General features: G+C 53.6%; 2 protein-coding genes across 4 annotated transcripts; one reads left to right on the plus strand and one right to left on the minus strand.

Moving 5' to 3' along the window:
• Positions 1-605: 605 nt before the first annotated feature.
• Positions 606-2766, minus strand: LOC140402275 (putative nuclease HARBI1). Of its 3 annotated transcripts, none has more exons than XM_072489920.1 (2): positions 2250-2766; positions 606-2213 (listed from the first exon to the last, which is right to left on the minus strand). In XM_072489920.1, the coding sequence occupies exons 1-2, from the start codon at positions 2433-2435 to the stop codon at positions 858-860; spliced, it is 1542 nt and encodes a 513-aa protein (XP_072346021.1). In that variant the 5' UTR covers positions 2436-2766; the 3' UTR covers positions 606-857. The 3 variants fall into 3 exon arrangements, with proteins under 3 accessions (XP_072346021.1, XP_072346022.1, XP_072346020.1); XM_072489921.1 differs by having other exon boundaries at positions 606-2110; positions 2165-2766; XM_072489919.1 differs by having other exon boundaries at positions 606-2766.
• Positions 2767-3720: 954 nt separating this feature from the next.
• nop53 (NOP53 ribosome biogenesis factor) lies at positions 3721-25344 on the plus strand. The gene is made up of 13 exons (XM_072489923.1): positions 3721-3932; positions 4015-4079; positions 5840-5924; positions 7636-7823; positions 8610-8680; positions 10270-10365; positions 10831-10935; positions 11160-11336; positions 12847-13022; positions 14543-14609; positions 15671-15747; positions 16387-16443; positions 25215-25344. Exons 1-13 carry the CDS (start codon positions 3745-3747, stop codon positions 25219-25221), a joined length of 1359 nt encoding a protein of 452 aa, XP_072346024.1. The 5' UTR covers positions 3721-3744; the 3' UTR covers positions 25222-25344.
• Positions 25345-25972: the final 628 nt, after the last annotated feature.

Raw genomic sequence — 25972 nt, forward strand, 5'->3', positions numbered from 1 at the left:
GAACAGGCCCATTCTGATGATGGCCACTCTCAATTGTCTGGGGCTGCAGCAGTGAGTGGGGGAGAATGTGGCAGAGGTTGCTGAGGCTTTGGGCAGATATGCAGCAATGATGGGAGGTGCCCAGCCAGGTGATGAGTTCTGTCATTGCTTCCACCTTGTGGCTTCCTCCATGGGGAGGTTGGTGACCATCATGGAGAGTGAGAGGCAGTAGACCAGTGAGTGGATTTGGGTGTGAACGCTGTGGCCAGGTGAGAGGTGGATGGTGTACCTGTGCCTCCGGCTGCATCTCCAACTACAGAAAGCAGGTATTGCGCACGCAGGGGCCTCTCAATGGCACTCAGAGAGTGTTCAGGAGCTCCCAGACCCTCTGACCCAGTGACCTGAATGCCTCCAGTGGAAGCTGCCACAGTGGAGGCACCTGCACTGACGGAAGAGCCTCCTAATTTGCCGGTGCCATCTATGGTTGTGGGCACGTAGAGGACGGCCGTTCAGGTAGTCACAGGCTACCAGGCATAGATATTAACAACCTGCTTCCAGCTCAGATGCTGGGGGCATCCCAATACAGCACAAGGAAATGCAATAAAAAGAGCACTTAGACACACCAGGGTGGAATAGCTGTTTAAATGTTTCAGATCGGACTAAACAGTGCCCTATCACTCCTGTGTCCTTCATTCAATCATGGTGCGTTATGAATGGTCGCTGGAACCCTTAGATCCCCAGTCACATATGTGCAAGTTACTGCTGGAACATGGTCCTCTCTGTGGAACAGAGCGGGAACCACCAGAGGGTGGGTTACAGTATCAGAATCGTTACATGGCATTACTGGGCAGCAAGGCAGGTTGGAATGTGTTCTCCCATCACAAAGGTGCCGGATCCTGGAAGCGGCTGAGAATCAGGTTTTCACGGACTTTCAGGGCTCTGATCTCTGGGTGATGTCGCTCGCCTTCCCCCTCAGCCTGATCTTCACCATGTTCCTCGTCCGAAGAGGTTTCAGCTCCTTCCTCGTCTGACGAGCAATGCGCCTCCTCCATGTCCTCTGCGTTCAGGACCTCACCCCGTTGCTGCGCCAGGTTGTGCAAAGCGCAGCAGACCACGACAATCTGAGAGACCTTTGTTGGATCATACTTCAGGGCGCCTCTGGAACGGTCCAGGCAACGGAACCGCATCTTCAGCAATCCGATCGTCTGTTTGATTGTGGCCCGTGTGGAGCTATGGCTTAAATTGTACTGTAGCTCCGCCTTAGTGCGAGGGTTCTTAACTGGTGTCATTAGCCAAGTCTGGAGAGGATAGCTCCTGTCACCGAGGATCCATCCCTCGAGCTGCGGCTGTTGCAGGAACAAATCCGGTACCTGGGAATTCTGAAGGATATATGCATCGTCGCTGCTGCCGGAAAACCGGGCACAGACCTGCAGAATTCGCTTTCTGTGGTCACACACTAGCTGAACACTGATGGAATAAAATCCCTCTTTGTTGATGAACGCCGCAGGTTGTTCAGACGGAGCTCTGATAGCCACATGGGTGCAATCGATGACACCCTGCACTCGCGGAAATCCAGCAATGGCACAAAATCCCATTGACCTCTCAGTCTGGCTCTCAGGATTGGTCCGGTATCGGATAAACTCACCAGCCCTCTTAAACAGTGCATTGGTCACCTCCTTTATGCAGCGGTGTGCTGCAGCCTGGGATATTCCACATAGTTGACCGGTGGAGCCTTGGAAAGATCCGGAGGCGTAAAAGCTGAGTGTGGCAGTAAGTTTGAGTGCCACCGGCATAGAGTGGCCGCCGAATCCCATTGGACGCAGGTCATCCTGCATCATGGCACAGAGCTCAGTGACCGTCTCCCTGGACAGGCGCAGTCTCTTCTGGCACTGCTTCTCGGACATTTGCAGGTAGTTCAGGCGGGTTTTGAAGACCCTGGGTCGCCTGGGTGCCTTCTGCTTGTCTTTCACCTCCTCCTGCCGGTCCCCTGGGCCTCGCGGAGTCTCTTGCTGAGTGGCGGACGGTGCCCTGTCCCGCTGCGGTGGGGGGTCGACTGGGGCTCGGGGTGCCACCAGGACCCGCGGATCTCCCTGGCCTCGGGTTACCCCCTGGCCTCGCTGTGCCCCCTGACCTCGGGGTACCCCCTGACCTCGGGGTACCCCCTGGCCTCGCTGTGCCCCCTGACCTCGGGGTACCCCCTGGCCTCGCTGTGCCCCCTGACCTCGGGGTACCCCCTGGCCTCGCGGTGCTCTGTGGCCTCGCAGGGCCACCTGGCCTCCTGGCGGTCCGCGGCCTCGCTGCGCCCACAGGGCACGTGGTAGCCCCTGGCCAGTCGTGGCTGGTACCCTCTGCTGCCGCGGTGCCCGCCTCGATGGCCCAGCGCCACGCTGCAGTCTTTCTGCGTGAATTTCCTCCACTATCCGTGGGTGCAGCAACATTGGGTGGATGATTCCCATCTCTCCTGGCCCAGGGTCCCCTCCCCCCCTCAGGCCTGTCCCTCACAGCTCTCTCTCTTCACTAAACACCCAACTCCCCAATCACCCAACTCCCCAATCACCAAACTCCCCCTGGGCACAGCCCCGTCTCCCCTCAAAACCGGCTTTTAGCGGGAGACTTTGCAGCTCAGGATCCCCCCAGACAGCTCCTCCCGCTCAATTGAAGGACCCGCCATCTTCCCGGCTCAATCCCGCCCCCCGGCAGGTGGCGCTGCTTTGGGAGAGAGGTGGCGATGCTTTGGGAGAGAGGCGCCGGGTGGTGGCGCTGTTTTGGGAGGGAGGCGGCGATGCTTTGGGAGACAGGCGCCGGGTGGTGGCGCTGTTTTGGGAGAGAGGCGCCGGGTGGTGGCGCTGTTTTGGGGGAGAGGCGCCGGGTGGTGGCGCTGTTTTGGGAGGGAGGCGGCGATGCTTTGGGAGAGAGGCGCCGGGTGGTGGCGCTGTTTTGGGAGAGAGGCGCCGGGTGGTGGCGCTGTTTTGGGAGGGAGGCGGCGATGCTTTGGGAGAGAGGCGCCGGGTGGTGGCGCTGTTTTGGGAGAGAGGCGCCGGGTGGTGGCGCTGTTTTGGGAGAGAGGCGCCGGGTGGTGGCGCTGTTTTGGGGAGAGGCGCCGGGTGGTGGCGCTGTTTTGGGAGAGAGGCGCCGGGTGGTGACGCTGTTTTGGGAGCGAGGCGCCGGGTGGGAGAGAGGCGCCGGGTGGTGGCGCTGTTTTGGGAGAGAGGCGCCGGGTGGTGGCGCTGTTTTGGGAGAGAGGCGCCGGGTGGGAGAGAGGCGCCGGGTGGTGGCGCTGTTTTGGGAGAGAGGCGCCGGGTGGGAGAGAGGCGCCGGGTGGTGGCGCTGTTTTGGGAGAGAGGCGCCGGGTGGTGGCGCTGTTTTGGGAGAGAGGCGCCGGGTGGTGGCGCTGTTTTGGGAGAGAGGCGCCGGGTGGGAGAGAGGCGCCGGGTGGTGGCGCTGTTTTGGGAGAGAGGCGCCGGGTGGTGGCGCTGTTTTGGGAGAGAGGCGCCGGGTGGGGGCGCTGTTTTGGGAGAGAGGCGCCGGGTGCAGCGTGGCGCTGGGCCATCGAGGCGCTGCTTTGGGAGGCCCGGTCTATCTCTCGAAAGTGCGGATTTGAATCTGAAAGCTGTGGAATTGGGAGCGGCGGCTGGGCGGGAATAATTCTGTGTGTATTTAGTGAGTGCGGCGGGGCCCGGGGGGAGTGCCGAGCGGGGACCCCGGCCTGGGTTTGGGTTGTGGTGAATGTGCGGCCCGGAGCCCCGGACTGTCTCTCGCGCTGTCATGGCGGCCGCTCCGGGCCCGCAGTTTTTGGCGCTGAAACCGGTGGCGGCCCCGGGCTCCCGGCCCGGCCCCCGCCGCCAGCGCCGCCGCCTCAACAAGAACAAGAAGAAGAGCTGGAACAAACACAGCGACATCGCGGCGGTGGAGGAGTTTCTGGAGGATGTGAGGCTGCAGGAGCGCGTGTCCGGGTGAGAGCGGAGAGAGACTCCCCCCCATGTGCTAAATATCTCTGTCCTGACCTGGTTGTGATTTGCCTCATTATCTTTTCAGTGGCATTGTGTCTGAGAAGACTGATGAAAACCTGTTTTTTGTTGATACTGGAGACGAAACGAAAGGTAAGAAACCTCTTGTGGCGGGTAGATATCTGCCAACTGGCACCGCTGCTGCGGTCACCATTTCAGGAGAAGAGCACAAACATCTCGAGGAATTAAGGGCTGTGGAGAGAGAGCGGGTAAATGGAGGTGAAATCAGCCATGATTGAATGGTGGGGTGGACTCGATGGGCCGAATGGCCTTACTTCCGCTCCTAAGTCTTATGGTCTTATTCACCCGGGTGAACTGCGCTGATATTCACCCCATAGCCAACATCACAGCAGTAAGAAGTCTGACAACACCAGGTTAAAGTCCAACAGGTTTGTTTCGATGTCACTAGCTTTCGGGGGCGCTGCTCCTTCCTCGGGTGTATCCTGATTCACCTGAGGAAAGGAGCAGCGCCCCCGAAAGCTAGTGACATCGAAACAAACCTGTTGGACTTTAACCTGCTGTTGTCAGACTTCTTACTGTGCTCACCCCAGTCCAACGCCGGCATCTCCACATCATGGCTAACGTCACAACAGGCAGTGGGTATACTGGTATTGTCATTGGACGAGTAAATCCAGAGGCCCCGAGTAATCCATGACCCGGGTTCGAATCACGTCAGAGCAGGTGGTGAAATTTAAATTCAATAAAATTCTGAATTTAAAAGTGTAATGAAGACCATGAAACCATTGTCGATTGTCACAAAAACCTATCTGGTTCACTAATGTCCTTAGGCTCTAATGTGTCAGGAAGTCTGCCGTCCTTACCCAGTCTGGCCTACATGTGTCTAGACTCGCAGCAATGTGGTTGACTCTTAAATGCCCTCTGGGATGGACAATAAATGTTGGCCCCACCAGAGACACCCACATCCCATGAACGAATAACCAAAAAAAACCCAATAAATGATATGCTCATGATCACATTGTTGGGGAGAGGTTGTGCACATGCAGCGGGGAGGGGCGACGGGGCGGTATGTCGATGCAAACCAAATTTCGCAATGTTTTATTTTGTTTCAGCCGTTTGAGGTGCCAGGGAGGCACAGTGGTTAGCACTTGGACTAAGGCGCTGAGGACCCGGGTTCGAATCCTGGCCCTGGGACATTGTCCATGTGGACTTTGCACATTCTCCCCGTGTCTGCGTGGGTTTCACACCCACACAACCCAAAGATGTGCAGGTTAGGTGGATTGGCCGTGCTAAATTGCCCCTTAATTGGAAAAAAAGTAATTGGTACTCTGAATTTATTTTAAAAAATATTTTGAGGTGCCTGGTACTCGCCAGATGTGGTGATGTAATAGTTATGCCAACTGGGCTTGTAATCGAGAGTAGATCATTCCAAACCCCAGAGAACGTGCAGACGCCACACAGTGACCCCAAGATGGGAATCCAACCGTGGACCCTGGTGATGTGAAGCAACAGTGCTAAACACTGCGCCACCATGCCGGCCTGACATGGGACAGTATCAGGACAAGTATGCGCAAGGCAGTCAAGGGTGTTGTACAAACCTAAAATATACCGTACCTTTACAGCCTAACCTGTTTGTGACTCTCGTCCCTCTTCCCTGCCCTCTGAAGAGGCCTGGGTAGCAGAAAGTTGTATCAAAACCACCGCCACCTTTCTAATGGCAGTAGGGAGGGGCCGAGCGTTGACGGCTTCGCATCTCAGTCCTGAAAAGGACAAAATCAAATGCAGGAACTACATCAGGGAGAGAGGTGGGGAGGCTGACATTTAGCACTGGTGCTTTGCTGGGTTTTTACGTTCTTTATTTGCACATGAAGATAAATGTTTGATTGTTTTGGCAGATCTGCTCCATAATAAAGGTAAAGTGAAACCACTGAGAATCGACCTAATTCTACAGTCAGACTCCAAGGTGCCAGTTCCCAAAGAGTGAGTGACATCAAATCAATTTGTATGGATTTCACTGGAGCAAGTGGAGATTTGTCTTTTATAAATACAGATGTGATACAAGGAGCCATATCAGAGCTGAAGATTCTCAGTATGTATTACTACGATCCTGGACCAGATCCCAACAGTTGCTAGGATACTGGACAGAAACCCTAATGTTTCATTTAATATGTCAGACTGTGAGGAAAGGATACTTCGCTCCTCTTATCTCCACTCAAGCAAAACCCATCTCGGGTGAAAATCCACTTTTAAATACAGTTAGCAAACACATCGTTCGTTACCTGCTGTACACTTGAATAGAGTTCCTTTTAAAAGACTGATTAGAGAGGGGGATAAAACTCGTCAGGAAAACAGCCTGCAGGGTGGCACGTGGCACAGTGGTTGGCACTGAGGACTCTGGTTCGAGTCCAGGTGCTGGGTCATTGTCTGTGTGGAGTTTGCACATTCTCCCTGTTTATGGTTGGTTTTCACCCCCACAACCCAAAGACGTGCAGGTTACGTGGATTGACCACGCTAAATTGCCCCTTTGGGCACTCTAAATTTAAAAATCAAAAGAGGAAAACAGCATGCAACTTCTTGTCTGTGTCAGACTACTGTTTAACCTACCAGCATTCTAAGAAACTGCAACATCTAAACACCTGAAACTCAACACCTGACTGCTTCAGGTCCAGGTTCCTCCCATTAACTGCATCATCTTACTAAAGCTAAACGCAATGGGCAGGGTTCTCCGTTTGGGCGACCATGTTCTCCCGCCGGAGCTGAATTGCTGGGGTACAGTACTGATGGGGACGGGTCTGTCGCTGTATAACAATGGGGGTACGTGATATTTGTAACTGAGGAATATTTGGGATTGGTTGCTTGGTATCCCTAAGGAAGGTTATAAAGTCATCGAGGTCTACTGCACAGAAAAGGTCCTTCGGCCCATTGCATCTGTACTGGTCCAAAACAACCCGCTGAACATTCTAATCCCCTTTCCCAGCACCAGGCACTTAGCCTTGATGCCCATCTAAATACTTCTTAACTGTTGAGGAGCTCTGCTTCCACCACCCTTTCAGGCAGTGCGATCCAGTCTCCCAGCTGCATACGTTTAGTACTAACAGTCATTGTCCCAGGAATACTGACAAATATTATAGACATGGGAAAAGTATATGATCCAATAGACATCTCTGTTTCTCTATCAGCAGGCTTCAACATGAGTCAGGCTGTATATAAATAGAATTAGCACATTTGGAGTGATGGCAGCATGTGTGGAGCTTGTTCTTAAGCCTGCGGGGGTGTGGTACCCATTCTGTTTGAACTATTTTACAGAATCATGGAATCCCTGCCGTGCAGAAGGAGGCCATTCGGCCCATAGAGTCCGCACCAGCCCTCCGAAAGAGCACCCCAACTGGGCCCACTCCTCCGTCCTATCCCCGTAATTTTGGCATGGCCAATCCACCTAAACTGAGGAATATTCTGTTGAACCAGTGGGTTGGTTAATTTCCCGGGAATGTTTCAGGACCTGGGAGATAACGTGGGTTATGCTTTGGCTTTCCACCTCTGACTGAGCCCAAAGCCTGAGTCTGGGGATAAGAGGCTCTGTGACTTGTTTCAATCATTGTTTGTGAACTTATAACTTGTTGTTTATATCGATTTATTTTAAAAGTGAGTTACTTTTTAAAAAAAATACATACGTATGACTTGATCTCTCCAGTATTTTAGCTTATCAAATTCCAAACAGCCGGAAGGTGAGAAAGAAAGCGGAAAGGGAGGAGCGTCTGGGAATTGTCCCTCGGAAACAGCGGCTGCTCTATGCCCGGCTCAGGAATCCTGTGGCGAAGAAGAAAGTCGTTCCCAACAACAACCCCGCCAGAGACTTCTACGACCTGTGGTCAACTGCAAGTAAGAGAGGGGCCGACCTGCGTTATACCAGGCTCCTGGAGCGCCTGCGTTCCGAATCTCTTCCCCCACCCCGGTCACCTGCAGACGTGTTCAGTTCTACCTGCCCCCGGTCACCTGCAGGCGTGTTCAGTTCTTCCTGCACTTTCTTCACTTGGACACTTAAGCAGGACAGGGAGTGTTGTCAAACCTTCCACTGTTGGGTGGGATCATGCAGGAGGTGGGGTGTGGGCGGAGGGCGGAGGGGTGCGGTGGTGGGGTCATGTCCCAACCTAGTCTGAATTCAGCCCTGGCCTAAATTGGTAGAATGAGATTAAGTGCAAGTCAATAAATACCTGTGGAGAGGGAACTGAGTTTTGGGTCAATGAATTTTCATCAGCGATTTTAAAAGAGTCATTTCGTTGATGTGAAATGTTAACTCTGTTTCTCTCGCTGGAGGTGTCACTCCCCTGCTGAGTGTTTGCAGCAATTCTGCACTATTCTTATTGGGAGAACCAGATTGGGAACTAGTTTCTTCTATGGTCCCACAACCCAGAAACTGCTGGGAGCCCCACTCTGTCGGCCCTTGTTGTTCCTCGGGCTGCTGATGAATCCGAGCGGAGCGCACGTGGTCAGTGTGACTCACATCGGTGCTGGCCATTGATCAGTGACCACTGGGGTACCAAGTGAGAGATGTACTGTGTGAGTTGCTATGTTCCCGGGAAGCTGTTTTTAAGGTTCATTCTGTAATGTACATTCTGGACTCATCCATCCTTGGTTGTCTGTTAAACCTGTGGGTACTCTATCCAGGTCCCCTAGATAAGGAACTGGAACGCAAAGATGCGTGGTTCCTGGAACAGACCAAGAAGATGCGGATGAAGGTTGGTGTCTGAGAATTATAAAGCTGCTGTAATTGGGGGGGGGGGGGGGTTTCTGCATTGACTGAGTGAGGTGTATCTGCAGTGTTGAGAGTGATTCATTGGAGCACTACATCCTTCACTCCCTCTGCCACTGCAGCATTGTGACATAAAGGAGTAGCCACTTAGCACCATGAACCTGTACCTCCATTTTGTTATGCCCCTTTGATAGTGTAGTCCCGCTTGTATTCCTGCACAGAAGTGCCACTTCTATTGGGAATGTTTTCTACCAGACTGCAATCATGGAACCATCTGGGAAACCCATTTGTCCAGCGGATTCCTGCTGCCGCACTGGAAGCTTCAGTGTGTCCGACTCGGGGTCATGGGGGTTTGCAGCATAGAAGGAGACCCTTCGGGCAGCACGGGTCTTAGCACTGCTGCCTCATGGAGCTGAGGACACGGGTTCTGTCTCTGGACACTGTCCATGTGGAGTTTGCACATTCTCCTCGTATCTGTGTGGGTCTCACTCCCACAACCCAAAGGGAGGTGGATTGGCCACGCTAAATTGCCCCTTAATTGGGGAAAAAAAGAAAGGGGTCCCTCAGCACATCGGGTCTCCGCCGCCCATCAAGCTCCTCATCCCATTTTCTTTCTTTTTTTAAATTTAGAATACTGAATTCATTTTTTCCAATTAAGGGGCAATTTATCGTGACCAATCCATCTAGCCTGCACGTCTTTTGGGTTGTGGGGGCGAAACCCACGCACACACTGGGAGAGAGTGCAAACTCCACACGGACAGTGACCCAGAGCCGGGATCGAACCTGGGACCTCGGCGCCGTGAGGTAGCAGGGCTAACCCACTGCGCCACCGTGCTGGCCCTAATCCCATTTTCCAGCACTTCGTCCTTGGCCTTGTATAGGCAATGTGGTAGCACAGTGGTTAGCAAGGTTGCTTCACAGCTCCAGGGTCCCAGGTTCGATTCCTGGGTGGGTCACTGTGTGGAGTTTGCACATTCTCCCTTTGTCTGCGTGGGTTTCCTCCCACAAGTCCCGAAAGACGTGCTTGTTAGGTGAATTGGACATTCGGAATTCTCCCTCTGTGTCCCCGAACAGGCGCCGGAATGTGGCGGCTAGGGGCTTTCCACTAACTTCATTGCAGTGTTAATGTAAGTCTACTTGTGACACTGATAAAGATTATTAAAGTGAGGGATGCACTTATTGAAACACATAATTTCTTGAGGGGAAATCGACCAGGTGGATGCTGAGAGGATGTTTCCTTTTATTGGGAATCTAGAACTAGGAGATAGGAGATGCCGTTTAAAAATAAGGGATCTCCCATTTAAGACGAAGGTGAGAAATGTTTACTCTGCGTCGTTGGTCCATGGAACTTTCTTTACCAGACAGCAGCGGAGGCTGGGCCATTGAGTACTTTTAAGGATGGGTTAGATAGATTCTCAATTGACGTGCTGGGGTGTGTCAAATGGCTCAAGAGGCCAAATGGCCCGCTCCTAACTCGCATGTTCCCCGCTGAGGAAGTCGGTGTTTTGTCTCGTCCGCGCGTCGGGGTGAAGGATGTCGTCATCTTCAGACTGTGATGTTTTTATTTTTGAACAGCGTCCACATAAGCTGAACCAAAAACCGTCCCAGGTGGCGGCAATAGAAGTGATTGCACCGGGTGGATCGTACAATCCCACCTTCGAATCTCACCAGGTACGTGGGCCCGCAAGGCATTCTGACCCCTTCTCGCCGCAGCCCGTGACAAACCGCACAAAGCTCGATGTAGAAAGCAGAAGCTGCTGAAAATAAATAAGCGGTGGGGTGTGGGGGAAGAGAGCGAGAGAGAGAGTGGCCATTGAGCCCGTCGTACTTGTGCTGTCTCTTTCAGACGAACTTTGTCAGACTCTATTTGCAGCAGTTTCTGCTTTGTGGCTGTGAAGAGGCCACTTTATAACTTAATCAAAGTGCAGATGGTTTTTTTTTTATTACTAAATATTCTCCTGGAGATTGACTATCTCCTTATCTCCTTCAACACTTCAGATAAATATATTATTGATCAGATGTCAATGCATTTGTGTGATCATTGCTATTGTGTGTTAACATTTACTGGTGTTACTGCCAGTGGGAGTTGAGTTACTGATCCACGTTGCGATATATTTGAATACCTTGTCGACACAGGCACTGCTGCTCGAAGCTCACCAAGTGGAGTTTAAGAGGCAAAGAGCCGAGGAGAAGATCAGACGGCAGGTGGCCTTCCCGCCTTCAGAGGAGCTTCCGACAAAGGTAGGAGCCATTTCCAGCCCTCGCTGAGGGAGTGCTGCACTGTCAACATTTATCCCTCCGTCAGCATCGCTGAAAACGCATAATCTGATCGTTATTGTGCTGCTGTTTATTTGGATCTTTTTCCCTGAAACGTGCGGTGGAATCTGTCCGGTTGCTTCCGGCGCCATTGCCGGTGCGAGAACCCCGTCCCGATTCTGACTGGCTGCTGCCTCTTGTGCCTGTAGGAATCGGTGCTCGGGGAGCTGTGCCAGGGTCTGCTGGTGGATTCGGATGGCGAGGAGCAAGAGGGACGCCCCAAGGCCGACAGCGAAGAGGCTGAAGGCGGCCCCGTCTGGAACGTCATGTGTCGTGTGAAGAAGACGGAAAGGGAAAGGAAGAAAGAGAAAATGATCAAGAAGGAGGTGGGTGAGCTCTGGAACAGGACGGGGCCGTTTAGCCCTTACAGCCTGTTTCACCGTTCAATTTAGATGTCCCTGATCTGTATTTTAACTCCATTTACCCGCCACTGTTCTTTAATCCCCTTCTCTAACAGAAATCTCAGTACTGATACATCCGTCCCTAAAAGCACAACTTTCATCTAAACACTGCCACTTCTTTCCCACCCATCATTGTGCACAGGAAAACTCTGCATCCTCCTTATTGCATTGCCCGTGTGAGGAACCTCTGCAGTTGCAGATCCAATGGAAGATAGGAACATATTAATTAGGAGCCGGATTAGGCTATTAAGCCCCACCTCCTCTTCTCCACCATCCACAAGATCATAACTGATCTCTTTCCCCCCCCCCGCCCCAACTCCCTCGTTAGTCAAGAATCCCTTTACCTCTACCTTGATATGCAATTATCCTTCCTGCACTAATTTCCAGAGAAGAGAGTTCCAAAGATTCACAATCCCCCCGAGAGAAAATATTTCTCCCCATCTCCATCTTCTCTGGGAGACCCCGTATTTTTAGACTGTGTCCCCCCCAACACTCTCCCGCAGAGGTAACATCCTCGCTGAATCCATCCTGTCAAGTCTGTTTTGATAAGATTACCTCCCACTCTTCAAAAATTCCAATGGACACAAGCTCCGTCTGTCCAACCTTTCCTGGTAAGATAACACCTGCATGCCAGGGATCTGGAGGCCATATTGGCCCATCGAGTCTGCACCAGCCCTTTAAAGAGCACCCTACATAAGCTCACACCTCCACCCTATCTCCGTAACCCCACCAAACATAGAACATACAGTGTAGAAGGAGGCCGTTTGGCCCATCGAGTCTGCACTGAGCCACTTAAGCCCTCACTTCCCATCCCCGTAACCCAATAACCCCATCTAACCTTTTTTGGACACGAAGGGACAATTTAGATTGGCCAATCCACCAAACCTGCTCATCTTTCAACTTGTGGAGGGGGGAAACCGGAGCGCCCGGCGGAAACCCACGCAGACTGGGGGAGAAAGTGCAAACTCCACACAGACAGTGACCCGAGGCCAGACTTGAACCCGGGGTGCTGGAGCTGTGAGGGAGCTCCCACACTCTGCAGCCGCACCTCATCAGCTGTCCTCCTTTAATATGCATTAATTGTCTTAATTTATAATTGATAAACACGACTACTCCCAATAAGTTTTATTACTGCAAGGAAAGTTTACTAATAAAACTTTACAATTGCTAATAAATAACACCAGTTTTGAAAGATAAATGAGCAAAATATGCAGCATCCAATCATTTACCGGTTTTCCCCCGTGGCATCGCTTTCTATTTTCCTCCAAACACAAACTGGGCTGGATGACGATGGGAGGCAATATTCTGCCAACATTTAAATACCGTTGGTCTTGGAGGTGTCGCTTGTAACTCCTTTCTTATTTGCGTTGGCAATGTCGTGTCCCTCCCCATGCTATGCGGAGACTCCTCACAATGCGCTCTCTGCACCTTTTAGAAGCACAGGTTGAAGGAGCAAAAGGCGGCGCGACAGAAACAGCAGGATCTGTTCCGGCTTCGATCCATCAAGGGTGAAGTGAATCAGTTGGCGCTGACGCTGGAAAAGAGGAAAGTCAAGCGGAAAGAGAAGCAGAAAGCGGAGGCCAACAAGCCCCGGCGCCTGGGCCGCCTAAAGTAAGTCCCCCTCGATATGTTGCTTAGGATGGGAAGGCGTATGGTTAACGTGTTGCCGGCTCGAATTGGCTGTGTGGATGGGGAAGCAGAGCAAACAGCAGATGTGGTTGTACAGCTTACCCGCTGGCACTGAGCTGCCCAGCTCCGGCACTGCTTGGCTGCTAATTTACTTCAGAAACCCGATCGGAAACTTGACTCGCCTTTATGAAGTTCTTCAGTCAAGCATTGATTGACGCCCACATTGGCAATCCATTCTGTGCCAATGGCTCTCCATGATGCACGTGTGGGGCAGGTGGTCCGCTGGTGGACCTGCTGCAGGTAGACAGTACCTGTACATGGGTCGATTCTGTATCATATTGACCGTTTTGAAAGTATTTAAACTCTGATTTAGAAAATGAGTATTGCTGAAAAAATACATTTTGTTGAAGCTTTTCATCTTGCACTCATCAGCAAAATCCCCCCCCAAAATAATGTCGGAACAATAAATTTATCCTGTCTGAGAAGAGAGTGCTGATTGATTTACTCTGATTAGTGGAGATATTGCCATGAGGATTGCACTAGTTGATGGTGAACGACAGTTAACTGCCATGCAGAGCAGCACGGTGGCGCAGTGGTTAGCACAGCTGTCTCACAGCGCCGAGGTCCCAGGTTCGATCCCGGCCCTGGGTCACTGTCCGTGTGGAGTTTGCACATTCTCCCCGTGTTTGCATGAGTTTCGCCCCCACAACCCAAAGATGGGCAGAGTAGGTGGATTGGCCGTGTTAAATTGACCCTTCGAAAAATGAATTGGTTCTCTAAATTTATATTTATTTTTTTTAAAGTTTACTGCCATGCATTGTTTGGAATAGAAATCCGGCAGCTTGACTCTGATTCATCGAGGTGTTGCCCTGAGGAACTAACCAGCGAATGGCTATCTCTAATTTTATTTAGCTGAAACAGGTGCAATGTGTGCGCATGCTCTTTTTGTCTGCCAATAAACAGGGTCCTATCTATTCATATATGTAGCTTCCAGTACACAAATGAGACACACTTAACTGACCATCTTAAATTGTTTGTCAGCTCAAGCTTTGGCACATTGAGGATTATTTAGCAAATGCTGTCCAATTATGGATTTGCACCTAATGTTGGACACTTGTGTGCTTTGAGTTTTGTAAGCATGGGCTGGTTGGGTACGGTCTGTAAGCATGAGCTGGCTTGGTGTGGTCTGTACCTTGCCTGTTGCGAACAGCGGAAGGGACGTGGTGTTTGATATGATCCGACAAACATTGGAACTCGGTCTACACACCCAGCATCACACTGGTGCTGAAATCCATAAACCACATTGCCCATTTATGTGAGAGACTCAATGGCGGCATCCTGTTAGAGGCAAAAACCACCCGTGTTGCTGCTGCGTAATAGCAGCAGAAAACTGCCAGCTTCAGCTGTCATGGTATTTTTCATTGCTCTTTCCCAAGCCCCTTGCCTGGGTGCTGTTGATGGAACACTGTGCTGACTGTGTGTGTGTTCATTTCCTGTGTTAGGTACGAAGACCCTGACCTTGAAGTAAAGCTCAGTGACGAACTTGCTGGAACACTCCGGGTTCTGAAGGTTGGCGTTGCTGTAATGTTTATCTTGATGTGATTGGATGTTGGTAACTGGCACAAATTCCCTCTAATTCTCGCGTCCTTTCCGTGCCTGGCACCTGTCCATTTCTCTGTTGGAGCCTCTTCCTCCTGCGGCTGCTGTTTCGAGGTACGGATGAACAAGTGCCCACCCTGCCCGATGACGAGAGCCATCCTTGCGCACAAAGTATTCCCATCCACGGACGGGAATGTGAAGATAGCTCAGGGTTTCCATGGCACTGCCGAGTGGGCTCTGCTCTGGGATCTGAGGGCAGGGGGCAATGATCTGGAACTTCCTCTCTCGCTCTCCGCTCTCAACCCGTTGATCTGCCTGAATCTAAAGAACAACAGCCGAGCCACTCGAACTGGATTCAGCGTGATCATCGTGTTTCTGTCTCCTCTGTTTTCTAACCCTCTCCTATTAATCCAGCTGCTGCCCTGAATCAATGATAGCTTTGGTTTGGGTGACTTTTGGAAGCGGGGAAGGGGAGTGCCGATGGGTGTGTCGGCATTTAGTAGGGAGGGGGTGGTGTTTGGGAATGTTGAAGTTTGAGGGAGTGTGTGTATACCAATGTTTGGGTGGTGGTGTGTGAATCCCCAGAGATTTCTAGCGTTTGTTGAAAATAAAATCAGGGTGGGGGATTCACCGACCAAGCAAAGGTTGAAAGCCAGAAGCTAAGATCACTTGACTAAACCAGCCGCCAGGTTAATTTGGCACATCACTGGGATTAGATGCTACTGAACACTCTCCTTGGGTAATCGCCCTTTTTTTTGATCCCATCTGTGTCACTCCCCATCCCCACTGCCTCCTTTTCCCCAAAGCAACATGGCAGCGATCTGCCTGGGGAAGGATCAGTGTCATTCACACCAAAGGACCGTTTCACCTCAGCTGAAATTTGAAACTGGCTTGGGGTTTAACGATTCCTTTTGCTTAAGGCTGTCTGTTTAACAATTGTAACTTTGAATGGTGGTGGAAGTGGTAGCGGTATCTCTTTGTCTGTGATTTCTGTGTAAGATCTTCCATAACGTTTGTTTTGTCTTGTTTAGCCTGAGGGTAGTATCCTCACTGACCGATTTAAGAGCTTACAGAAGAGAAATCTGATCGAAGCCAGGATAAGAGCAAAGTAAGTGGATGTGACTTTTGCAGAAGTATTGGCCTGAAGAAGTTTGTCGCCAGGCGGGACAGAACCTGGTCCGATCTCATTTAACACTCCTCGGTGGAGTCGTAACGGGGCTTTTACCTGTAGACTCCATGTCCAGGACTGGCTATTAGAATAAAACCAATCAGCCCTGTCCACAGATCCTGATTGTTTTTCAATGATTTCGGTAAGTGCCTGTCACATCCGTACAAGGACGGGATCAAACCTGGCGACGATGCCTTCCGTGGTTAAATAGCTCGCACCCCGCATTTCCTGGACTGTTGTATGTCGTAAGAACTTGCGTTAACCTAGCATCTTTTGCAGCCTCAGATGTCCCGATGCGCACTGCAGTCAATTGAAGTGTTAACAATGTTGTAGGAAATGTGACAGTTAATTAATGCACAGAAAGATCCCGGTGACAATAGAGAGATCAATGACCAGATTATCTGTGTTGATGGAAAAAATGGCCGTGGAGACCTGCTCTTCTTTGAATAGTGCCACAGGGTATTTTAGTGCCCCCCTACCCCACCAAGATGACAGTTGGTTTTGTAACTCTATTCTGTGTTTCGCTTTTAGAAGATAGTATTGGCAATGGTCTCAGTTTGTTGTTTTCCTTTTTTTTAGGTTCAAGAGGAAGCACAAGTTAAAATACGTTGAAAAGAGAGCATTCAGAGAAGTCACGTAAGTTTCCAGCACTGTCGAGACTGTCTAATTATAATCGCTTATTGTCACAAGTAGGCTTCAACGAAGTTACTGTGAAAAGCCCCTGGTCGCCACATTCCAACGCCTGTTCGGGGAGGCTGTTACGGGAATTGAACCAGCGCGGCTTGCCTGGTTCTGCATTACAAGCCAGCTGTTTAGCCCACTGTGCTAAACCAGTCTTTCAAGCTAAGCTGGTTATTAACTAACTCTGCAGTCTGACTTTGAGATTGATCTCACATTATTGGACCCGGAGGTGTGGAGTTTGATGCAATTCCCGTCTGAGATTTAAAGCCCTAACGTTCTGAGTGACATGACAGCCGTGTCACATTGGGGATAAGCTGGGAATTGGTGTCGAGGGTTATCATTTCAGATCAGTCATGTTCTAATTGAATGGCGGAGCAGACTCGATGGGGCCGAATGGCCTACTGTTACGGTACCCGGACCAGACCCCAATTTATATTAGGAAAGTGGACGAGACGCCAACAATTGTATCAATTTGTAAGCTGTGAGGAAAGGATATTTCACTTCCGGGACGATTCCACTGACAACCAGGGATCTTTTATATTTAAAGAAACGTTATTAATAACACAGGATTAAACAGATTAACATTCAAGGAAAAACAGATTTTCAATTAACAGTTAATCAGTTCTTAAAAAAGAAAGGACTTTGAACCGACTTTCTCATCCACTTCTAAATTTTCAATTAAGCAAAATCCACACACACACGGGTCAAATGGCACTCATTTATACAGTAAACGCTCAGAGGCTTACAGCTTTTTTCACAGAGTCCTTGGGAGAGAAGCTTTCAGAAGTCAGTCTGAGAAACACACCTCTTTTTCCTCAGAACCCAGAGCAGAACTAAAACTGAAACTAAAAACAACAGGCACAGGGCAGGGCTGAAAATGGAGCAAAAAACAGACACAGCCCCTCACATGAGTGATATCATAGCCTGCCCAGATGTTAACCCCTTAATCACTGCTTTAGCAGACATATGATCCAGCTAATAATAATCTTTATTGTCATAAGTAGACTTACATTAACACTGCAATGAAGTTATTGTGAAAATCCCCTCATCGCCACATTCCGGCGCCTGTTCAGGTACACGGGGGAGAATTCAGAATGTCCAATTCACCTAACAAGCACGTCTTTCAGGACTTGTGGGGGGAAACCGGAGCACCCGGAGGAAACCCACGCAGGCACGGGGAGAACGTGCAGACTCCGCACAGACAGTGACCCAAGCTGGGAATCGAACCTGGGACCCTGGCGCTGTGAAGCAACAGTGCTAACTACTCTGCTGCCTGTTAGATACCTTAACTGAAGATCTTATAATGTTACTGCAACGGACTCGTAATACAATATATATAAAAATTTCCTACACTCATCACAGTATTTCTGCTCCTAAGCCTTGTGGTCTTATTCAGGCCTACTAAATGCCACTGATCCAGGGAGCTGGCGCAGGCACCACTCAAGCTCTCATTCTCTCTTGTGCGCTTTCTTTCTCTCTCTCTCTCTCTCTCTCTCTCTCTCTCTAGCTGATAGTCAGATATCGAGCTCCCCCCCCCCCCAAACTTTACAGAAACCCTTTTGTCGAAATCTCCAGTAAAATTGATTTTTGTATTTCAGCTTCAACCTGTGCTGACATTTTTCTAAAAACCTGTTCTGCTGAAGAGCTGAATCTCTCCGACACTGAACCCGGGGCAGAGGTTCGGGCCTGTGTTGCAGACTCGGTTTGGTTAATAACACTTCTATTCAAAGCTGTGGTGTCTGGTTATAAATCTGCCCTCTACACTGACAGCAGGAGCTGCCCTCCTTCCCTCTCCATTCTTTATAAGTAGCAGATATTCAGCAGCAACGTGGCAAACCCCCATCCTTCCCCCAGCAGGGCCCTGCCATCTGCAACAAATTAGGATCATGATTTTTTTCCACTGTGTGTGTAAATTCTGGAAATAGCTATTTCACTGCTCGGAGCTTCATAGCTCGGCCTCTTCCTTCATTTTTCCCACCTCCATACAGCGCTCGCACCCCGAACATGTCCCTTAACTGTTTGAACCCTTGCCTGAATTGACATCCCTTTCTCTCTCTTCCCTGCCCCAAATTATTTATTACTCCGTAAAGCCCCTCTAGTTTAGATCACACTGTGCTCTCTCTCTCTCTCTCCTCTCCTCTCCCTCTCTCTCCCCTCTCTCTCTCTCTGGCTCACTCCTCTCTCTCTCTGGCTCGCTCTCTCTCTGGCACTCTCTCTCTCTCTCTCTCTCTCTCTCTCTCTCTGGCTCGCTCTCTCTGTGGATCTCGCGCTCTCTTTCTCTCGGGCTCGCGCTCTCTCTCTCGGGCTCGCGCTCTCTCTCTCGGGCTCGCGCTCTCTCTCTCGGGCTCGCGCTCTCTCTCTCGGGCTCGCGCTCTCTCTCTCGGGCTCGCGCTCTCTCTCGGGCTCGCGCTCTCTCTCTCTCTCTCTCTCGGGCTCGCGCTCGCTCTCTCTCGGGCTCGCGCTCGCTCTCTCTCGGGCTCGCGCTCGCTCTCTCTCGGGCTCGCGCTCGCTCTCTCTCGGGCTCGCGCTCGCTCTCTCTCGGGCTCGCGCTCGCTCTCTCTCGGGCTCGCGCTCGCTCTCTCTCGGGCTCGCGCTCGCTCTCTCTCGGGCTCGCGCTCGCTCTCTCTCGGGCTCGCGCTCGCTCTCTCTCGGGCTCGCGCTCGCTCTCTCTCGCGGGCTCTCTCTTGGGCTCGCGCTCGCTCTCTCTCGGGCTCGCTCTCTCTCGGGCTCGCGCTCGCTCTCTCTCGGGCTCGCTCTCTCTCGGGCTCGCGCTCGCTCTCTCTCGGGCTCACGCTCTTGGCTCTCGGGCTCTCTCTTTCTGTCTCTCTCTCTAAAGCTCTCTCTGGCTCTCTCTCTAGTTCTCTGGCTCTATCTCTCTGGCTCTCTCTCTTTGTCTCTCTCTCTCTGGCTCTCTCTCTCTCTTTGTCTCTCTCTCTCGGGCTCGCTCTCTCTCTCGGGCTCGCTCTCTCTCTCGGGCTCGCTCTCTCTCTCGGGCTCGCTCTCTCTCTCGGGCTCGCTCTCTCTCTCGGGCTCGCTCTCTCTCTCGGGCTCGCTCTCTCTCTCGGGCTCGCTCTCTCTCTCGGGCTCGCTCTCTTCTCTCGGGCTCGCTCTCTTCTCTCGGGCTCGCTCTCTTCTCTCGGGCTCGCTCTCTCTCTCGGGCTCTCTCTCTCGGGCTCGCTCTCTCTCTCTGGCTCTCCCTCTCTCTGGCTCTCCCTCTCTCTTTGTCTCTCTCTCTCTTTGTCTCTCTCTCTCGGGCTCGCTCTCTCTCTCGGGCTCGCTCTCTCTCTCGGGCTCGCTCTCTCTCTCGGGCTCGCTCTCTCTCTCGGGCTCGCTCTCTCTCTCGGGCTCGCTCTCTCTCTCGGGCTCGCTCTCTCTCTCGGGCTCGCTCTCTCTCTCGGGCTCGCTCTCTCTCTCGGGCTCGCTCTCTCTCTCGGGCTCGCTCTCTCTCTCGGGCTCGCTCTCTCTCTCGGGCTCGCTCTCTCTCTCGGGCTCGCTCTCTCTCTCGGGCTCGCTCTCTCTCTCGGGCTCGCTCTCTCTCTCGGGCTCGCTCTCTCTCTCGGGCTGTCTCTCTCTCTCTCTCTGTCTCTCTCTCTCTCTTTGTCTCTCTCTCTCTCTTTGTCTCTCTCTCTCTCTGGCTCTCTCTCTCTCTGGCTCTCTCTCTCTCTCTGGCTCTCTCTGTGGCTCGCTCTCTCGGGCTCTCTGTCTCTCTCTCTCGCTCTCTCTGGATCTCTCTCGGGCACTCGCTCTCTCTCTCTCTCTTGGGCTCGCTCTCTCTCCGGCTCGCACTCTCTCGGGCTCGCTCTCTCTCTCGGGCTCGTTCTCTCTCTCGGGCTCGCTCTCTCTCTCTCTCTCTCGGGCTCGCTCTCTCTCGGGCTCGCTCTCTCTCTCGGGCTCGCGCTCGCTCTCTCTCGGGCTCGCGCTCGCTCTCTCTCGGGCTCGCGCTCGCTCTCTCTCGGGCTCGCGCTCGCTCTCTCTCTCGGGCTCGCGCTCGCTCTCTCTCGGGCTCGCGCTCGCTCTCTCTCGGGCTCGCGCTCGCTCTCTCTCGGGCTCGCGCTCGCTCTCTCTCGGGCTCGCGCTCGCTCTCTCTCGGGCTCGCGCTCGCTCTCTCTCGGGCTCGCGCTCGCTCTCTCTCGGGCTCGCGCTCGCTCTCTCTCGGGCTCGCGCTCGCTCTCTCTCGGGCTCGCGCTCGCTCTCTCTCGGGCTCGCGCTCGCTCTCTCTCGGGCTCGCGCTCGCTCTCTCTCGGGCTCGCGCTCGCTCTCTCTCGGGCTCGCGCTCGCTCTCTCTCGGGCTCGCGCTCGCTCTCTCTCGGGCTCGCGCTCGCTCTCTCGGGCTCGCGCTCGCTCTCTCTCGGGCTCGCGCTCGCTCTCTCTCGGGCTCGCGCTCGCTCTCTCTCGCGGGCTCTCTTGGGCTCGCGCTCGCTCTCTCTCGGGCTCGCGCTCGCTCTCTCTCGGGCTCGCGCTCGCTCTCTCTCGGGCTCGCGCTCGCTCTCTCTCGGGCTCGTGCTCGCTCTCTCTCGCGGGCTCTCTCTTGGGCTCGCGCTCGCTCTCTCTCGGGCTCGCTCTCTCTCGGGCTCGCGCTCGCTCTCTCTCGGGCTCGCTCTCTCTCGGGCTCGCGCTCGCTCTCTCTCGGGCTCGCGCTCGCTCTCTCTCGGGCTCACGCTCTTGGCTCTCGGGCTCTCTCTTTCTGTCTCTCTAAAGCTCTCTCTGGCTTTCTCTCTAGTTCTCTGGCTCTATCTCTCTGGCTCTCTCTCTCTCTTTGTCTCTCTCTCTCTGGCTCTCTCTCTCTCTCTGTCTCTCTCTCTGGCTCTCTCTCGGGCTCGCTCTCTCTCTCGGGCTCGCTCTCTCTCTCGGGCTCGCTCTCTCGGGCTCGCTCTCTCTCTCGGGCTCGCTCTCTCTCTCGGGCTCGCTCTCTCTCTCGGGCTCGCTCTCTCTCTCGGGCTCGCTCTCTTCTCTCGGGCTCGCTCTCTTCTCTCGGGCTCGCTCTCTTCTCTCGGGCTCGCTCTCTTCTCTCGGGCTCGGGCTCGCTCTCTCTCTCGGGCTCGCTCTCTCTCTCTGGCTCTCCCTCTCTCTGGCTCTCCCTCTCTCTTTGTCTCTCTCTCTCTTTGTCTCTCTCTCTCGGGCTCGCTCTCTCTCTCGGGCTCGCTCTCTCTCTCGGGCTCGCTCTCTCTCTCGGGCTCGCTCTCTCTCTCGGGCTCGCTCTCTCTCTCGGGCTCGCTCTCTCTCTCGGGCTCGCTCTCTCTCTCGGGCTCGCTCTCTCTCTCGGGCTCGCTCTCTCTCTCGGGCTCTCCCTCTCTCTCGGGCTCTCCCTCTCTCTCGGGCTCTCCCTCTCTCTCGGGCTCTCCCTCTCTCTCGGGCTCTCCCTCTCTCTCGGGCTCTCCCTCTCTCTGTCTCTCTCTCTCTTTGTCTCTCTCTCTCTTTGTCTCTCTCTCTCTTTGTCTCTCTCTCTCTCTGGCTCTCTCTCTCTCTCTCTGGCTCTCTCTGTGGCTCGCTCTCTCGGGCTCTCTGTCTCTCTCTCTCGCTCTCTCTGGATCTCTCTCGGGCACTCGCTCTCTCTCTCTCTCTCTTGGGCTCGCTCTCTCTCCGGCTCGCACTCTCTCGGGCTCGCTCTCTCTCTCGGGCTCGTTCTCTCTCTCGGGCTCGCTCTCTCTCTCTCTCTCTCGGGCTCGCTCTCTCTCGGGCTCGCTCTCTCTCTCGGGCTCGCGCTCGCTCTCTCTCGGGCTCGCGCTCGCTCTCTCTCGGGCTCGCGCTCGCTCTCTCTCGGGCTCGCGCTCGCTCTCTCTCGGGCTCGCGCTCGCTCTCTCTCGGGCTCGCGCTCTCTCTCTCTCGGGCTCGCGCTCGCTCTCTCTCGGGCTCGCGCTCGCTCTCTCTCGGGCTCGCGCTCGCTCTCTCTCGGGCTCGCGCTCGCTCTCTCTCGGGCTCGCGCTCGCTCTCTCTCGGGCTCGCGCTCGCTCTCTCTCGGGCTCGCGCTCGCTCTCTCGGGCTCGCGCTCGCTCTCTCTCGGGCTCGCGCTCGCTCTCTCTCGCGGGCTCTCTTGGGCTCGCGCTCGCTCTCTCTCGGGCTCGCGCTCGCTCTCTCTCGGGCTCGCGCTCGCTCTCTCTCGGGCTCGCGCTCGCTCTCTCTCGGGCTCGCGCTCGCTCTCTCTCGGGCTCGCGCTCGCTCTCTCTCGGGCTCGTGCTCGCTCTCTCTCGCGGGCTCTCTCTTGGGCTCGCGCTCGCTCTCTCTCGGGCTCGCTCTCTCTCGGGCTCGCGCTCGCTCTCTCTCGGGCTCGCTCTCTCTCGGGCTCGCGCTCGCTCTCTCTCGGGCTCGCGCTCGCTCTCTCTCGGGCTCACGCTCTTGGCTCTCGGGCTCTCTCTTTCTGTCTCTCTAAAGCTCTCTCTGGCTTTCTCTCTAGTTCTCTGGCTCTATCTCTCTGGCTCTCTCTCTCTCTTTGTCTCTCTCTCTCTGGCTCTCTCTCTCTCTCTGTCTCTCTCTCTCTGGCTCTCTCTCGGGCTCGCTCTCTCTCTCGGGCTCGCTCTCTCTCTCGGGCTCGCTCTCTCTCTCGGGCTCGCTCTCTCTCTCGGGCTCGCTCTCTCTCTCGGGCTCGCTCTCTCTCTCGGGCTCGCTCTCTCTCTCGGGCTCGCTCTCTCTCTCGGGCTCGCTCTCTTCTCTCGGGCTCGCTCTCTTCTCTCGGGCTCGCTCTCTTCTCTCGGGCTCGGGCTCGCTCTCTCTCTCGGGCTCGCTCTCTCTCTCTGGCTCTCCCTCTCTCTGGCTCTCCCTCTCTCTTTGTCTCTCTCTCTCTTTGTCTCTCTCTCTCGGGCTCGCTCTCTCTCTCTGGCTCGCTCTCTCTCTCGGGCTCGCTCTCTCTCTCGGGCTCGCTCTCTCTCTCGGGCTCGCTCTCTCTCTCGGGCTCGCTCTCTCTCTCGGGCTCGCTCTCTCTCTCGGGCTCGCTCTCTCTCTCGGGCTCGCTCTCTCTCTCGGGCTCGCTCTCTCTCTCGGGCTCGCTCTCTCTCTCGGGCTCGCTCTCTCTCTCGGGCTCGCTCTCTCTCTCGGGCTCGCTCTCTCTCTCGGGCTCTCCCTCTCTCTCGGGCTCTCCCTCTCTCTCGGGCTCTCCCTCTCTCTCGGGCTCTCCCTCTCTCTCGGGCTCTCCCTCTCTCTCGGGCTCTCCCTCTCTCTGTCTCTCTCTCTCTTTGTCTCTCTCTCTCTTTGTCTCTCTCTCTCTTTGTCTCTCTCTCTCTCTGGCTCTCTCTCTCTCTCTCTGGCTCTCTCTGTGGCTCGCTCTCTCGGGCTCTCTGTCTCTCTCTCTCGCTCTCTCTGGATCTCTCTCGGGCACTCGCTCTCTCTCTCTCTCTTGGGCTCGCTCTCTCTCCGGCTCGCACTCTCTCGGGCTCGCTCTCTCTCTCGGGCTCGTTCTCTCTCTCGGGCTCGCTCTCTCTCTCTCTCTCTCGGGCTCGCTCTCTCTCGGGCTCGCTCTCTCTCTCTCTCTCTCGGGCTCGCTCTCTCTCTCTCGGGCTCGCTCTCTCTCTCGGGCTCGCTCTCTCTCTCGGGCTCGCTCTCTCTCTCGGGCTCGCTCTCTCTCTCTCTGTCTCTCTCTGGCTCTCTCTCTCTCTCTGGCTCTCCCTCTCGCGCTCTCTCTCCCTCTCTCTGGCTCTCTCTCTCTCTCTCTCTCTCTGGCTCTCTCTCTCTCTCTCTCTGGCTCTCCCTCTCTCTGGCTCTCCCTCTCTCTGGCTCTCCCTCTCTCTGGCTCTCCCTCTCTCTGGCTCTCTCTCGCTGGCTCTCTCTCTCTGTATTTGAAGCTCCTGCTAGGACCCATTGATGGCCTCGAGTGTGACACTCCAAAGATTTCACAGTGTCTCCTTCTCTTTAGACTCACGCCTTTATAATCTATGTTTGGTGCTCCATAACTACCGCTGCCTGGTTCAACTCTCAATCCCTCCCTCTCTAACCTTGCTGTCCTCGTTTATCACCAAAACGTCTCAGTAAAGCAATTGGGAATTTGCAGGTCTCTGTAATTCCAGCCGTTGCCAGGAGGTGGCAGTCAGATACTGGAAACGGACCCACCAACCCTCAGCGGTATCCTGGGGCAGATCTCCGTTGGGAACCGGATAAGCGTTCTGTGAGGGTTTCCACTTGCCCAGATTTGAGTACGCCTCGGAGTTGCTTAATGTGGGGATTCTGCAGCGAGACTGCACTGCTTCAGGCCCAAACTGCAGGCTCCGAGAGCTCAAGGCTCCTATTCATTTGGCGTTATGCTCTGGGAAGGTTTGAGGTTGAAGAGGTTGCTAGATGCTGCTGAGTGGTACAGTCGCATTGCCTGCCCTCTCTGAGGGCTGGAGGCATCTTCAATAGTACCACTGGGCCGAGTGCATTGATCGGAATACTCGCACTTTAGCCCGCACACTTCTACATGCGATGTACTGCTTCCAAGATGCTCTTAAAGTCATCCCTTCAAGGTCGTACCATTGCTGTCACCAGTGCTGCATTGTACAGTAATCTAAAAGCAGAGTACTGCGGATGCGGGAGACCTGAAATGAAAATCGACGAACTGGCAGCATCTGTGGAGAGAGAATCCGAGAACGTTTCCAGTTCAGAGTGACTTCCCCCTGAACTGAGCAGTGATGCACCCACACCGTGATCACCAGCGCTTCACCAGCCAGTGAGAAAAGCTCTTTAATATCCCGCTACGCCTGTCTCGACACCCTCCGCGGATCTCCATATTAAAATGCTCTTTATAAAATTTTGTTTTTCAGGTTGTAGCCAAAGTTCTTGGAAGAAGCGAATCTCACGGCTGAAGTTGATGATTAAAATATTTTTATTGTGTGCCAATAAAATATCTGAAGCATTTACTGTACAGGTGGTGCTTTTGATAACTGACTGTAATCATCTTACGGCTGATTTATTAAGAATGATGAATATTCTGGGGGCGGGGGGGGGGGGGGGTTCAGATTTCAGTTAGGGTGCGTAAAGCACAAACAGTATTTTCTGGAAATCTTTCCACATTAATTGTCAAACCCATCACTCTGCACTTTTACAACATCTCTCCAGCTTTGTGCGGACTCTGTAGACACTCCTAACCCTCTGAAATCCCAGGGCGGCGCAGTGGTTAGCACTGCTGCCTCACTCCGCCGAGGACCCGGGTTCGATCCCAGCCCAGGGTCCATATGGAATTTGCGCATTCTCCCCGTGTCTGTGTGGATTTCGCCCCCAGAACCCAAAGATGTGCAGGTTAGGTGGATTGGCCACGCTAAATTGCCCCTTAATTGGAAAAAAGAATGGAGTACTCTAAATCAACTTTTAAAACCCCTTTGACATCTTGATCAGGTAGCAAGTGGGTGTCCGTAAGCTTCCAACAATGTGATAATGACCGGACTGGCACAGTGGTTAGCACTGCTGCCTCACAGCGCCAGAAACCGGGTTCAATTCCGACCACGGGTGACTGTTTGGAGTTTGCACATCCTCCCCGTGTGTGCGTGGGTTTCCTCTGGGTGCTCCGGTTTCCTCCCACAGT

Source organism: Scyliorhinus torazame, chromosome 25 (genome assembly GCF_047496885.1).
Source record: "Scyliorhinus torazame isolate Kashiwa2021f chromosome 25, sScyTor2.1, whole genome shotgun sequence".
NCBI classification, from domain to species: domain Eukaryota; kingdom Metazoa; phylum Chordata; class Chondrichthyes; order Carcharhiniformes; family Scyliorhinidae; genus Scyliorhinus; species Scyliorhinus torazame.

Coding starts and splice junctions, on each gene's coding strand:
- LOC140402275 (XM_072489919.1), bottom strand. CDS start 2,435: ATGGGAATCATCCACCCAATGTTGCTGCACCCACGGATAGTGGAGGAA.
- nop53 (XM_072489923.1), top strand. CDS start 3,745: ATGGCGGCCGCTCCGGGCCCGCAGTTTTTGGCGCTGAAACCGGTGGCG. Junction 11,337..12,846: donor AGAAAATGATCAAGAAGGAG/GTGGGTGAGCTC, acceptor TGCACCTTTTAG/AAGCACAGGTTGAAGGAGCA. Junction 15,748..16,386: donor GAAGCCAGGATAAGAGCAAA/GTAAGTGGATGT, acceptor CCTTTTTTTTAG/GTTCAAGAGGAAGCACAAGT.